Source organism: Lepus europaeus, chromosome 14, assembly GCF_033115175.1.
Source record: "Lepus europaeus isolate LE1 chromosome 14, mLepTim1.pri, whole genome shotgun sequence".
In the NCBI taxonomy this organism is placed as follows: domain Eukaryota; kingdom Metazoa; phylum Chordata; class Mammalia; order Lagomorpha; family Leporidae; genus Lepus; species Lepus europaeus.
Window position 1 is genome coordinate 12,882,859 of NC_084840.1, and position 16,065 is coordinate 12,898,923.

At 37.7% G+C, this 16,065-nt stretch overlaps 1 protein-coding gene across 3 annotated transcripts in view; it reads right to left on the minus strand.

The window, feature by feature from the left end:
- Window positions 1-16,065, minus strand: part of KCNT2 (potassium sodium-activated channel subfamily T member 2) — a 385,345-nt gene that overhangs the window by 251,241 nt on the left and 118,039 nt on the right. For all 3 annotated transcript variants that reach the window (XM_062211536.1, XM_062211538.1, XM_062211537.1), the window contains exons 2-4: window positions 15,844-15,923; window positions 12,932-13,031; window positions 1,934-1,982 (exon numbers count right to left, since the gene is read on the minus strand). In XM_062211536.1, coding sequence (XP_062067520.1) covers window positions 1,934-1,982; window positions 12,932-13,031; window positions 15,844-15,923 — 229 coding nt within the window. The remainder of the gene's footprint in view (window positions 1-1,933; window positions 1,983-12,931; window positions 13,032-15,843; window positions 15,924-16,065) is intronic.

Here is a 16,065-nt window from a genome sequence, read left to right on the forward strand (position 1 = left end):
TGTAGATCTTGAGGTTTAAGATAATCTGAATGAGAAAAACAGAAAACCTGGAGTCTTATGTTTTGGCTCCTATTGGAATAAAAACTTTCAATTTAAGTGAATCTAAAAACATGAGAATAAAAACAGATGAATGCATGGCATTTGAAGTAAAATACGTTCAGAACTACAGCCACAGCCAGTCATCATGACAGAAAATCCAAACCTCACTGATTTTCTCTGCAAGTCCTCTAAATTATAATCAACCATGCATTTTTTTTTAGAAATGCATAGTGAAAGATGATTTCCAGAACTTTCTACCCTAAGTTACTGAAAGCACTATTCAGAAATTAGTATTACTATTATTTTAAAATATTACTATTAAATTAGACTAGATCTCATTATATTTCAAGACAATATATGACTACTCATAGAAATTTAATTTATTTTAAATAACACAGGATAGTATAGAAATTCAGCCCAGAAATTTTCAAACTGTATTTTTCATGAACACTTAAAAATCTGAAAAAGGTTATTTGTATATTAATTTGAAATGAAGGAAAGTCGGTGCGAAATGACATAAAGTAACAACTTGACCTCTACAAAATATGAAATATCCAGACACAGTAAAACCTTAATAGTGATCTTAATTGCCCAATTTTAAGTATTTACATACTTAAAATAATTCATTATCATATATGAAAAGTACAGAATTCACAGTCATCATGAATTCCATGACAAAGCAGACATTTGCTCTGAATCTTTGTTAAAGATTGCTCCTCAGTGGTGAGGATTGAAGTCTTTCCATTTTCTACAGATTCAACTGTCCTCCAACCTCCAATTATTTTTTTGCTGGTAATTCCATTTTTCTAACTAATTTGAACTTTTAAAAAATAACAAAATAAAAAAGGATCTTAGGAGGTAATCAGAAGTGGAAGAAAGCGAACTTGTAAAACACCTGCTGAAGGCCAGCGCCGCGGCTCACTAGGCTAATCCTCCGCCTTGCGGCGCCGGCACACCGGGTTCTAGTCCTGGTCGGGGCACCGATCCTGTCCCGGTTGCCCCTCTTCCAGGCCAGCTCTCTGCTGTGGCCAGGGAGTGCAGTGGAGGATGGCCCAAGTGCTTGGGTCCTGCACCCCATGGGAGACCAGGATAAGCACCTGGCTCCTGCCATCGGATCAGCGCGGTGCGCTGGCCGCAGCGCGCCTACCGCGGCGGCCATTGGAGGGTGAACCAACGGCAAAAGGAAGACCTTTCTGTCTCTCTCTCTCTCACTGTCCACTCTGCCTGTCTAAAAAAAAATAAAAAAAAAAAAAAACCCACCTGCTGGGCATAAAATTTAGTATGAAAGGAAGAAAGAAGAGGCATGGGGACTCCTGGAAACACCTCAGCAATACTGAAACAGGCTGTTCTCTCCTTCTGTCTCACTCCTTCTTAAGGACTCCTTTTATACCAGAACATACTTTTTGTTTTATTGATACAATTATCTTCTTAGGCTCCTAGTGTTGGTAATATAAGTGATTCATTCATTTGTTTATTCAGTAACCATCATTTTTTGAGCTATTACCATGTTTCAGAGACTGAGAATATAAAGTGTAAAAAAAAATAGGTAAGGGCTTTTGATTAATTTTAAAGGAACTACACAACAAAAATACCTAATACAGTTAGGGGAAACTTGTGGAGCCTTAATCCAGTTGTTTGTTTTGATTTTCTTCACTCTCAAACACTGTTTCAAGTCTAATCCCAATTATCATGTAAATCTCAAAAAGTGAGATGAAGGGCTCCACAAATGTGAAGAAATTAAAAATATCACCCTATTATCTGTGTGCATCACGATCAATTAAGCAGGAATATAAACTCATCTTGAATACCAATAGCTTTTTCTCCAATAATAATTCCTTTTGAAATAAGAATAAGCCCAGAAATACAGAGATAAAAAAATAAAACTGTACATAACCTGTAAACCCCATAAAGGTAGACTTCTGTTCACCCAAAAGATATGAGACCTATGAAAAAAGTGATAAGATGTTAATTTTTTAAATGTGAAGAATCCATTCACTTTTAATATTCAATTAAGGTCTGAACATTAAAATAATGCTAACAGAAAAACAAAAATATCAAAATTAGAAAAACTTTGTTGTTCCACTTTTCTTGTTACTAATGCTTGTTTCTATTCCAGCAAAAATACTTTTTATTTTCATTTTCATTCACTGTCAATAAACAATGAAAATACAATGAGCCATGTAGAGGTTGGGAACCTCTTTGCTGCCAAGACCATTTGGAGATTTTTACAACATCATTTGTGGGCCACATGAAATTATCAACTTAAAAATTAGCCTTGTATAGATTTACTGAATTTCTAGTCCCATTGGCGGTTACCTTTGCAGGCCCAGACCAGATTATTTCTCAGTCCTTATATGGCCCATGGGCAAGTCATTCAACACCTCTGAATTGCTGGCAGAACAAAAAAACTCTCAAGGCTTCACAAGTCAGTTCTCCAAGGAGAGGCCACCCAAGAGTCTCCAGTAAACACTAAGGTTTTTGTTATTTTTAAAGATGTTAACATTTGGGAGTATAAATTCAACAATATAATTAAAATGAATACCATAACAATATATAAAGCACAATAGTATTTCAGATTTAGATTCTTACAAAATATTTAACATACCACACACAAAAAAATTAAGGAATGGGGTTAGCATAGAACATCACCCAAGAAAAGGAGTGATTATCCTTAAGTAGGTCTTTAAAATGTTATCATTTCGATGTTACAAACTACTTCTACTCTGCAAAGAACATCTTAACACTCTTAACATCCCACTAATTGTAATTTTCCACTAATTTTCAAGGTACTCCATTCAAGGAAATATGAAAATAGTTACATTATCTTAGTTCCCCATAATGAAAATAAAGCTCCCAAAAAACAAAGCCCTCTTGCTCATTATTGCTGTTAAATATGAGAGGAATCTCATAGAATATTAACAGTATTTCTAGATGCATACGTACTTTACTTTTTGAGATGTTAAAATGATAACAAAGAACAATAAACTCTTCAAAATTTTTGTTTCTAAAAGGTTCTCAAAAAAAAAAATTAAAAGACTATTCAAGGAAACCAGCTGGCATCTTAGACTGAAGTACTATGGAGTTCTAGAATATCACATCTACCCCGCTAACCAATATCTTCAATTTCTCCAAACTAAACCTGTGATCTTTCTTCCAAAATAGTCTTTCCAGTTTTTCACATCTCAGTAAACGCCACCTGCTATGATTTGAATAGGATGTGGCTTTCTAACCTCTGCAGACTCCAATCCCTAAAAGCATAAGTTAATGGTACTGAGAGAATAGAAATTCAATCCAGTTATGGTGTTTAGGCGGTGGGCCTAGGGAGCAGTCCTTAGGTCATTCACTGTATGCCTTCAGAAGGCAATTCTTGTGAACGTTAATTATAAAAACCTGAGAGCTGAGCCTAGCTATTCTCTTGGCTTCCTGGCTCACACTGTGGCCATTGCTTCGCTCTCCTCTGCAGATGCCACCCTCCAGTCTCACTGCATAGCTGAACTCATAGGTCCCACCAGATCTGGGACTCTGAACCTCCAAAACCATGAGCCAAAATAAATCCCATTCATGGATAACAGCTTGTCTTATGTATTTATTTATACCAACAAAAAGCTGACTAACACAAATCTCACTGAGTTCCCCAAAGCCTGAGCATCATCTTAGATATTTTCCTCTCATGTATCTATAAATAGTCAATCCATTAGTCCTCAAGCCATATCAATTCTTCCACCAGGTATTTGTGGAATTCAGCTTCCTCATATCTGGCACCTCAACCACTTCCATCTAAGCTACCATTTTTTGAAATTAGACACTTAGTCAAACCTACCAATGGGGATCCTGACCTATTTTTACCTTCTACAACTGGTCTCCAAATTGCAACTACATTGATTCTTTCAAACTCATTTTAAACCACATCACCCTGTTGTGTATTGGCTATGCTCTTATGTAAGGATAAAGACCAAAGCTTCTCAGACATACTCTGTGTGACATAATCCTTCCCACTAAAGTCCTTTATGCAAATTCTTCTCTCACTTGTGAGCTCTCAGGTTTCCCAGGAAAAGGTTCTCTGAGGAGCCCACTTGATCCACATTGTCACTAATCTCTTAGGCCCCGCCATTCGGCAAACATCTCCTTCTATCCAGTTCAGTTAAAACTTTGCATTTATTTGTCAACTTATTTAATGGCTGTCTCCTGAAAAAACGTAGTTTCTAGAAGACTACTAATACGTTTGTTTCACTATCCATTATAAATGCAATGTCTTGGGGCCGGCAGTGTGGTTTAGCAGGTGAAGCTGCTACCTGCATTGCCAGCATCCCATGTGGGCACCAGTTCAAATCCTGGCTGCTCCACTTCCTTATTTTTTTTTTTTTTTTTTTTTTTACAGGCAGAGTTAGACAGTGAGAGAGACAGAGAGACAGAGAGAAAGGTCTTCCTTTATTCCGTTGGTTCATCCCCAAAGTGGCCGCTACGGCCAGCACGTTGCAGTTGGCGCGATGCACCGATCCAAAGCCGGGAGCCAGGTGCTTCCTCCTGGTCTCCCATGCGGGTTCAGAGCCCAAGCACTTGGGCCATCCTCCACTGCACTCCCAGGCCACAGCAGAGAGCTGGACTGGAAGAGGAGCAACCGGGACAGAATCTGGCGCCCCAACCGGGACTAGAACCTGGGGTGTTGGCGCCACAGGCGGAGGATTAGCCTAGTGAGCCGCAGTGCCACCTCTGCTCCACTGCTGATCCAGCTCTCTGTTACGGCCTGAGAAAGCAATGGAGGATGGCCCAAGTCCTTGGGCCCCTGCACCCTCAGGGAAAGACCAGGAGGAAGCTTTGGATCGGTGCAGCTCCAGCCACTGCAGCCAAATTGAGGAGTGAACCAGCAGATGGAAGACCTCTCTCTCTTCCTCTCCTTCTCTCTGTAATTCTGACTTTCAAATAAAAAAATAACTCGTTAAAAAAATAAATCCAATGTCTCACTGATTAAAGGCATATAATAGACTAGACAGCTAATATAAATGACGGATGATGCCAGTAAAGGCAAAGATATGCTTGTTAAGTTCAGTAACACTGTCTTTTCCAAAATACTTTTTTTTTACATTCTTTATAACACTTCAGAAATCAAACCAAAAAAAGTATGTCAGAGTTAAGAGGGGTAAATGTCCAGTTTTTGTAGATAGGAAAATTATATACTAAGCAATCAAGTAGACAGCAATCCCTGGAGAAAATGTAAAGTAAGTTCCTATACAGAGATTTGTGTGCCCTTACAAGAAGTTATTTTACATTAATACAAATTTACCAAAATCTACTTCCATCAGACTAGCAACATTTCCTATGTGCTGGGATGTTACCTCAGTAGGCTATGTAAATATCAGAGAGAAATAAAATCGAAATAAGACTTTGAAAAAAGATATCAGAATTTGGGGGGAGGGTGGAAAAGAGGATCAGACTAGGTCATGTGAAATATTATTTCTTTTTTTTTAAGATTTTATTTATTTGAGAGATAGAGTTAGAGAGAGAGGGAAAGATAGAGAGAAAGGTCTTCCATCCACTGGTTCACTCCAAATGGCCACAACTGCTACAGCTGCGCCATCCAAAGCCAGGAGCCAGGAGTTTCCTCTAGGTCTCCCACACAGGTGCAGGGGCCCAAGAGATTGGGCCATCTTCTACTGCTCTCCCAGGCCATAGAAGAGAACTGGATCAGAAGAGGAGCAGCCTGGACTAGAACCAGCACCCATATGGGATGCCTGCACTGCAGGAAGAGGCCTAACCCACTGTGCCACAGTGCCAGCCCCACAGATTTTTTAACTAATAAAAATATCTACAAATCTGATATACAAATTTCAATGTGAAGTGAGATCTTCGATGAAGAACCATCCCTTTCCACCATTCCCTTAACATTAAATTGTATAACTGCATAGAATTAAATGTATAAATTTTGGTAAAATATTAGCATCTGGTCTTTTTCATACAATGGATTTTCATTAAAAAAAAAAAAAAAAGTACAAGCTGACCTATGCATTCCTGGGTAGCAAAGGAGGGGTGAAAGGTAACTAATAGCCAGACCATAATCCCAAATGAAGCGTCACTCTCATTGACAAAAAAAAAAAAAAAAAAAAAAAAAAAAAAAAAAAAAAAAGACTAGCAGGAAAGAAAACATGCTCAGGGAACATTTATTGCAGTATATTTATAGCAGTAAAGTAACTGGAATCTGCCTGAATACACAGTAACAAGAAAATCAAAGTAGCAGTGGCATCAACTGCAACAACAAAAAAATGCCATAATTGAGAAAAAAAGTCACTGATAAACACTGTCCCAGTTACATCAATATGTGTATCATGTGTGTTTGTGTATATAGAGAGAACACAGAAATGATTAGTCTTTAAAATAACAAAAGGACTTCTTTCTAGTTGTTGTGATCTGAGATAGTCTTTGTTTTCTTTTCCGTGCTAAGTGTTTTCATATGGTGATAAGCAAGAATCATTTATTAAATCATAAAATACAAAACAAATTTCAAGGGTGGACATTTGATGCCATGGTTAAGATGCTGCATGGAAAGTTCACTTCTCATACAAGGAATGCCTAGGTTTCAGTCTCCAATCCACTCCCAATTCCAGGTTCCTACACATGTGTACCCTGGGAAGCAATAGTAGTTGAGTCCCTGACACCCACATGGGAAACCCAGATTAAATCCCAGGCTCTTGTCCTTGACCTAGCCCAGACTTAGTGGTTATGGGCATTTGAGAATTAAACCAGCAGAAGGAAGATTGTTCTCTATTTCTGTTTCTGTCTCTGCCTCTGTGTGTTTGTGTTTCTCTATCTTTCAAATAAAGTAAAACTACATTTTTCTTAAAAAATTCTCTTTAAATAAATAAATCGTATTTTTTAAAAATATATATAAAATTAAAACAAAGGCAAATAAAAAACAAATATGTACCCTTCAGTTATTCTGAATGAGACCTGTATATGATCATGTATGAAGAATTATTATGAAAACTGAAAGAACCAGATCAAGAATGGGAGGAAGACCATACACTGAAAATAGAAGCTCAGAGATATATAATTGCAGCCACTTTTTACAGCACACTTACTTGCCGAAGGCTTATGCCATGGTAAGAAAACCAAAGCTAAAAGTCTTAAATGGGGCCTAACAACTCAGGAGGAATCAGAGGGTACATATGTTCACCAGAAGAAGCAAATTTGGTGAAGACATGAGAACAACAGGATGAACATGTGGATAACAGGATCCCTGGCTTACAAGCTCAAAACTAACTCAAAGATCTATATACCTCTCCAAAAATCTGATACAAGTTTGTATTGTTCTGACATGTATAACATCCTAAACCGAGGAGTTATCTTGTAAAACTCTTAACCAGAACAAGTACTGGGCAGAGAATATGAGGAACAGTATTCCGGTCACATTCTAAAATAATAAAGATTTTAGTGTACTTCCAAAAACAAGGATACCAGGTATCAGGATACTGAAGTATAGTCAAGTCGTGCCAAAACATTAGGAAGACTTCTCAGTAACAGAATCCTTCAAAAACTTGGAAATACTTAACTCTGGGAGAAAGCACATTGAGAGCCTTTCCAGTAGACTTACACCCCTGACGAGGTGGCCGTCACTCTTGTCAACAGTCATGGCTATCGTGGAGAGCAAGGGCCACTCTTCATCTAGACTGCAGTGTTCAGTCTTGTGTCAGGTGTGATGTCTAACTTACCCTCACATGAGATCTGAGAATGAAGTACGGGCAAAAGTGATACCTGTCGTTTGTTGGCCGAGAATATTTAGAAGTTCCTGTGACTTCTCTATGCTCTCTTTCCCTTTCTGAACACTGAATGCCAAAACCTCAGGTCTCAGGACAACACGTAGCCAGAGAATGCAAGTGGATTGCACATATATTGTACTTATCACATCATATGCATATTTGTTTGTGTGTCCTTGCATGTGAGTCATTTTATAGAGAAAAGATTCAAACTGACCAAAAATAATTCTTTTAGATTTTTGAGGTAATATGTTAGAGCACTTGTTGCTACTTTAATTGGCAGAGTAAATGTTATGCAAAAGGAAAATTTCTATATTAAAATACTCATGAATCGCCAAATATTTTAAAGATAGCATTATTATTTAATAATAATAATAATAGCATTATTATTTAATAACTTTTACACTAAGGAAAGTTCTCTCTAAAATTTGAATGTCACCTTCATATGCTTATTGTTGTCTCTGTCACTTGATGTTAAAAATTATTAATCGCTTCAACAATTTCAGAAGTGCAAACAGATGCATGAGTTTTAACGCAGAGTGCAGAACTGCATACATCAGCAGACAACATGTCAACGCTGGTGGTTCATCTTCCAATGTAATTCATGAACTACATACTGCAAGTGTTTCCTCTCCTAACAACTCTGAATCACTCACAACATGCTGTGTGCATATCAGAATTTGCCTTTTGCACAATGTCACACAGTTACAGCAAAATTATTTTCCTCTTTTTTGGCTTGTCTATACTGCAACATTTTCATATCAGTTTTTGATTCCTGGAAGCGAATTAAAAATAACACAAAGCAGCACTAAATATCTGCAGCTTTACCATGTCAGAAGCTCTAATTAAATAAATCCTTTTGCTGAATTACCCTTATTATTTTAAAATAGAGCCTGTGCCCATAAAGGCCACTTCTGTTTCTCATTAACCAGTACTGCATGGACAATGGGAACTAAGCGGAACCTTGTATTCAAAATGTAGCCATCAGTAAATTTGCCATGCTTTTTAATTACAGTAATCTGATTTTTCAAATGTATATCCTCTATAATTAAGGCTGAATATTCTTAGTAATATTTCATAGAAGTTAATTGTAGGAAACTTTGTTCCTCTTAATGTTTTCACATAATATAATTTTATTCAACCATCATGCACCTCTACCCATAAAATGATTCTATCATACATCATTTTACGATTTTCAGGTCTCTCGTGTACATTTTATCCATAAATCAACTAATTTTAAAAACTATGAAGGATTTGTTATATGCACCATTTTAATAACACATAGAAAAATACAATAAACAAGGGGCAGGACTGTGGTGTAACAGTTTAAGCTGCCATTGGAAGCACCAGTATCTCATATGTGTATCTTAGAATTTGTCATTTTTAAAAGTAATGAGAAGGATTTTGCAATGCAACCATCGCCATATCAGGCTAGGTGTATCTAAATTGAGCAGCAGGCACTATTAAAAACATTAATGATTGGGGCCTGTGTTAAGCAGGTTAAGCGTCCCATAAGGGTGCTGGTTCAAAAACCAGCTGCTCCACTTCTGATCCATCTCCCTGCTAATGCTCCTGGGAAAACAGGAAGATGTGGGCCCCTGCACCCGCATGGGGGACACAGATGAAGCTCCTGGTTCCTGTCTTCTGCCTAGCCAGGGTGTTGCAACTATTTGGCAAATGAATCAGTGGATGGAAAATCTGTCTATCTCTCTCATTCTCTCTCTCTCTTTCTCTATCTCTTCTTCCCTCTCTTTAAGTCTGCCTTTCAAATAAATAAATAAATCTTTTTAAAATATACAATAGGTGGTAGGCACCGTGGCTCATATGGCTGATCCTCCACCTGCAGCGCCGGCACCCCAGGTTCTAGTCACGGTTGGGGCACCGGGTACTAGTCCCGGTTGCCCCTCTTCCAGTCCAGCTCTCTGCTGTGGCCCGGGAGGGCAGCGGAGGATGGCCCAAGTGCTTGGGTCTGTGCACCCCATGGGAGACCAGGAGGAACCACCTGGCTCCTGGCTCAGATTGACGCAGCACTGGCCATAGCGGCCAATTAGGGAATGAACCAATGGAAGGAAGACTTTTCTCTCTGTCTCTCTCTCTCTCACTAACTCTGTCAAATAAATTAAATAAATAAATAAATAAATAAATAAATAAATAAAATATACAATAAATAATTAAGCACTGACATCTCATGTATTGTACAAAATTATCAATAAAGCTATTGAGCATAATGCCATTAATTCAGCAACATTCACTGATCCAGGAAGTTCTGTCCTAAGTAGGAGAGCTATGGAGGAAAGTACAGTATCACACCTGCCCTCTGTGAGCACACAGGACAGAAAAGTGAATGGAAAAATCAAAGGCAATGCATTAGATCTTGTGAGAGAAGAATATAGGGGAGGTTTGGGGAGTACACAGCAGAGATTCCTCAGTCAAAGAGGAAGAGGAACTAACAGGATGCCTGATTAGTTTCCAATTGAGTGTTTTCCAGGAAATTGCTATCCTTCAGGTCTAGGGTTCCTGAAGCAAGAATGAATGAATGAATAAAAAATAAATAAATAAATAAAATTTTTAAAAAGGTGAGTTGTTAGAGACAGAAATGGAAAACATGAGGAACAGACTGTTCCAAGATCAGAGACCAAGAGGGTCAGGTATGTGTAGGTGAACTACAGAAAGTGGGGTAAGAAAAAGGTAGATGATAGAGGAACCTCATTTACCCATGTATACACTCACTCATCCCATCAGGCTCTGGGGATTCAAAAATCCATGCCATTATAAAATATCCATTTTAATTAATGGAATATACACAGAACAAAATGAACAAATGAAATATTCAGATTATATAGAGACACTAGTCTTATGAAGAGGTTATAATTTTAAGTAGGATGTTTAATATGATTGAGTAAAGATCTATAAAGTGTGCCTTATCTCATGGAAAGAATTCCAGATAGAGGGAAAAACCCCTCTAAAGATGCTAAACTGATTGTATCTGGTATGATCCCAGGACAGAAAGGAGGTACATGTGGCTGAAAAGAATGGATAGCGAGTGAGTAGCTGGAGGTGAGATTAGAGGGAAAATGGGTTCTAAAAGGCTATGGTAAGCATTCTGGCATGGAAACAGAGCCACATCTAAATGGGAACTGTATTTTACAGGATTAGTCACTCCTCTGTTGAAAATAAACTGAAAGGAAGCAGAAGCAGAAGTAGCAGCATTAATTCGGTGAAACAGGTTGACTTGCTCCACCGAGGATGCACTGAGAAGGGACTGTGTACTAGATATACCTTGAAGGCAGAAATGACAAGATTTTCAAAGAGTTCGTACACAACATAGACAAAGAGAAGTGAAGAAAGATTCCAAAACACTCAGCCCCCAGAGCAGATGTCAGCATGGAGTTATTCTCAGGGGAAATATGGAAAGTTAGTAGTAGATGAGGGTTTGGAGAAAGCACAAAGCTGTCGCTCATTGAGATTTGGAAGAGCACAGGAGCAATGCCCATAGGATTTCCAAGCAGAGAGGCAGAATGTGCAGTCAGAACGTTGGATAAAGGGGAGGCATTGGTTTCTTGTGGCCACAGAGTTAAACAGGAATGGGAGGAGTAGCTCTAAAGGTGTCAAAAAAGAGTCTCATGAGAAAAACTGCTGCTTCATTATATTTAAGATGGGAATGAAAAAGTCTCATATATACTGAAGAAAACAGCATACATAAAGCAACTAATCTAATGTCATAAAATAATAGGAACTCCAAAATAAGCAATCATTTCACAGACTAAAAAATTCTAATGTATCTCTGTATCTTCACTTAGAGCAATGTGACCAATACAGGATAAGTATTCAATAGAAACATAATGAAATATCCATAATTATACCACATTAAATAAATTATTTTATAAAGAATTATCACACATATCATTACATGATAAAAAATATTCATCTTTATCCTAACCCCAAACCTTGGATAGGTATAGAATCATTTTCATTGTCTAAATCAGCTGAATATGAGCCAATTCATTTAAAAGGAAATTATTAGCTCACTTTCTCATTCATTGCGATCTTTTTATTTTTAATTTTCTTAAGGAAAATTTCCATACTAGGAAATAATTGTACAGAAGTTAGTCATCAAATGTAATTTTTCTGTTTTAATAATTATTGTACATTTAGTATGCTGGACAAGAAGTCCAGGATGGTGATGAGATTAAAATTATGCATGCCATTACATACCCAGTCTCCTTACCTACTACTTCTAACAAAGGACAAATTTTAAAAAGGGAAGCCCACAAATGAATAAAGTACAATTTAATAAAACTACATAATTTTAAACAAAAACTGAACTAAAATATTTTTTTTAAAAAAATCAATGTCATTCAACTCAAGTAAGATCAAAAACTGCACAGGCTGAAACTGAGACTTGAAATTAGAGTCACGCATCCCAACATCTACAGGGATGCTTCCTCTTGTAACCACTATAGCTACTGAAAAGTCTGCAAGAGTGGCACGCAGTAAAGTCAGCCTTTGGGACAAGACATCTGATTCAGATCTTTAAAGGGACTGACCCAGGGCTGGCGCTGTGGCATAGCAGGTAAAGCCACCACCTGCAGTGCCAGCATCCCATATGAGAGCTAGTGCGAGTCCTGGCTGCTCTATTTCCGATCCAGCCCTCTGCTGTGCCCTTGGAAAGCAGTGGAAGATGGCCCAAGTCCTTGGGCCTTTGTACCTGCGTGGGAGACCTGGAAGAAGCTCTTGGCTCCTAGCTTTAGATCAGCTCAGCTCTGGCCATTGCAGCCAATTGGGGAGTGAACCAGCAGATGGAAGACCTCTCTCTCTCTCTCTGCCTCTCCTCTGTGTAACTCCAACTATCAAATAAAATAAATCTTTAAAAAAACTAAAAAATAAAGGGACTGACCTATTTTAAACAATTACTTAGAGCACTTTAACTAGCAAGGAAATTGTTATGGGTCAGTGTCTAGTGATACCATGAGATGAATATACAAACAATCAGATGTTTGCAAATAATCCACAAGTCTTATATTCATAGTCTGAAAGTCAGATCAGTTTGTGTCACACACCTAAAACTATAACATCCTTTAAAATGTAATACAGTTAAAAACTATCAAAAAGGCATTACTGAAGTTCAGACAAAGATGTCTTACCATTCATTTCCTTGTGAAGGGTTTTCTAGTAGTACTCGAATTATGTACAATAAGCAGCTTAATAATTTGAGAGAAAAATTGAATAGGCGTATCCTTAGACCTTTAAACAAACAACAAAAGTTTAATTTTTCAATTAACTTAGTTTACAAGAGACTAAAAAGAATTATATAAGATATCGTCTTTAAGTATAGCATTTAAATTGTATTTAGAAACTGCAATACTATAATTGTCCATACTCTGAAGTTCTTCATAGCTGAATTTTAATTACATGAATATTAAAACAGAAAGTGAGCTTGACAGAATGCATGAAATGCAAATGACAGTAAATGTTGTGCACTGAGAGTAAATCTAAGTTTTAACATTCAGAAGTCACAAGATTTATGTCCTTTCAAAGCTGGTTATAAGTAGCCTGTACGTTGAAGTGGTTTATACATCCATGAATTTTGGGATAAAGTTTGGCTCTCTAGAAAATTTAGATTCGTTCTTTTATTTTTAATTTTTTTTTTATTTTTTTTGACAGGCAGAGTGGACAGTGAGAGAGAGAGACAGAGAGAAAGGTCTTCCTTTTGCCGTTGGTTCACCCTCCAATGGCCACCACAGGCAGCGCGCTGCGGCCGGCGCACCACGCTGATCCGAAGGCAGGAGCCAGGTACTTCTCCTGGTCTCCCATGGGGTGTACTTGGGCCATCCTCCACTGCACTCCTGGGGCCACAGCAGAGAGCTGGACTGAAAGAGGAGCAACCAGGACAGAATCCAGTGCCCCGACCGGGACTAGAACCCGGTGTGCCGGACCGCAAGCGGAGGATTAGCCTAGTGAGCCGAGGCGCCGGCCTGAAAATTTAGATTCTTACAAATGTACCTGATGAGTTTTAAATCTTGTACCTTCAGAATCCTTGTAAATTTTATTATAGAGAAATTATAATCATCCTATTTTTTTTTTTTAATTTTTGACAGGCAGAGTGGACAGTGAGAGAGATAGATTCAGAGAGAAAGGTCTTCCTTTGCCGCTGGTTCACCCTCCAATGGCCGCCGCGGCCAGCGTGCTGCGGCCGGCACACCGTGCTGATCCGAAGGCAGGAGCCAGGTGCTTCTCCTGGTCTCCCATGGGGTGCAGGGCCCAAGCACTTGGGCCATCCTCCACTGCACTCCCGGGCCATAGCAGAGAGCTGGCCTGGAAGAGGGGCAACCGGGATAGAATCCGGTGCCCCGACCGGGACTAGAACCCGGTGTGCTGGCGCCACAAGGCAAAGGATTAGCCTGTTGAGCCACGGCGCCGGCTTATATTGTTTTAAGTATAATTATGCTATATATTTAATATTAATTGTATAACTTTATAGAGGTACTAATCATATAGTTATATATTAATTACATAATTATATACTAATTATACAATTATCTATAGAGAGAAATCACAATAGCACATGCTGGGAAACATTCACATATCTCTCACACACATGCATGTACTCACACACACATACAAACAGATTTATAATCCTATCAATTTAACTTTACTTTTAACTTCAATGAAATCTTAAAAAAATGTTGTGGAATTAGGACTACAATGTATATGTCTTTTAACCTATGTAGGTCACAGTTATGTAGCCTCTAATGTTTAAGAATGATGAAGAGTAAATTAAGATTATGCAAAACATACTTAAAATCTGCTTAAGAAGCTTTACCTCTCCTGCAATTATTTGTGGTATCTGATTTATGCATTATGAATAAAACTTTGACAAAGGCCTTCTTACAATTAATTATTTGTAATATTTCTTAACAGTAAAAAGGTGAATTCTAATTAATTATGTAATTGTCCTAGTTTTTCCTACTAAAATTCTGAGTACAATTTATCATTTACTTTCTTCATAAAGTCCTCTAAATTGATAATGAAATTGCCTTTCTATAGAAATAGGTCCTGTCAAAGCTGACGGCTGGTGAAGCATTCAAACAATCACCCTTCTTTCCTGGCCTGAAGAGATAGGATTGTTAATATTGAAATCAAGGAAACCTATTCACATGATGTGACCCTTTTAGATAATATCTACTGACAGGGCTTCCTGGAAACCCTAAACCAGCAGCTTAAAAAGCCAGGCTTTAACCATACAGCCAGGCTGTCATTCAAACTCCAGACCAGTGTGCCTTAAATATTGAAATAGTCCCTATATCCAGCATCTGGAAAACTTCACACAAGTCACAGTTAGTTCTCTCTTTGAATTGTACCTAAAGATGCACAGCTTCAAGGACCCTCAAAGGATTCAGGGGTAACTTATAGCCTATGCAAATCTAATGCAGATTTCTGCATTTCATGTTGACATTTTAAGCAGTAATCCTGTGGGGGAAAAAACCTGCACATTGACTTATTATACTGGAGTAGTAAGATTATGTGGTATTTGTGGTAGGAAAAAAGTACCACTAAAACTTCAACCTTGAACAGACTCCGGATGGCCATGACTATGTCAATTTCATTATCCTCCTGAAGTTCCAATGGTTCCCAAACCCTCCTAGATGTTCTTTATTATTAGGTAAGTTCCAGGAAATGGTGAACTCTCCTCTCACTAAATCATACACATATTCCCCGTTGTGGTCCACTAATAATCAGAACCTTCTCAAATGATGATATTTCAGATTTCTTTCACATCTGAAATGTAGAGACCCCTCATTTACATTATTTTCTACAATGTTTCTAACACAAATAATTCCACCCAGAGGACTGAATTGTGATTTCTAAAATTAAAAGTGTTTAAGAGGTCTTTAACAATACTAGTTGGAACATCTACAGATTTCTTCCTGGGCAGGCAAGATTACCAATTTTACCATTCACTATAAAAAGTGTTTTGCAAAAGATTTGAATTTGGAATTTTTTAAGGTGTTATGTGCACAAACATGCAGAGGGGTTAATTAAATGAATGACTTACTTGATCTCTGGTTTTTAATGAAAAACAGCTTTAGTCTCTCTTTAAATGTGTTTTCATTCATATAGAATTCAACTTGTACCCTGCAAACAGAAAATAAGAATATAAATTTATACAATTTTCAATCATATATTATAAAAATCAGTAACTATTTAAACCAACTTAATAATTGTGTAAATAAAAATATTACTATACAAGAAAATAAAAATAAATCATTTGATTTAT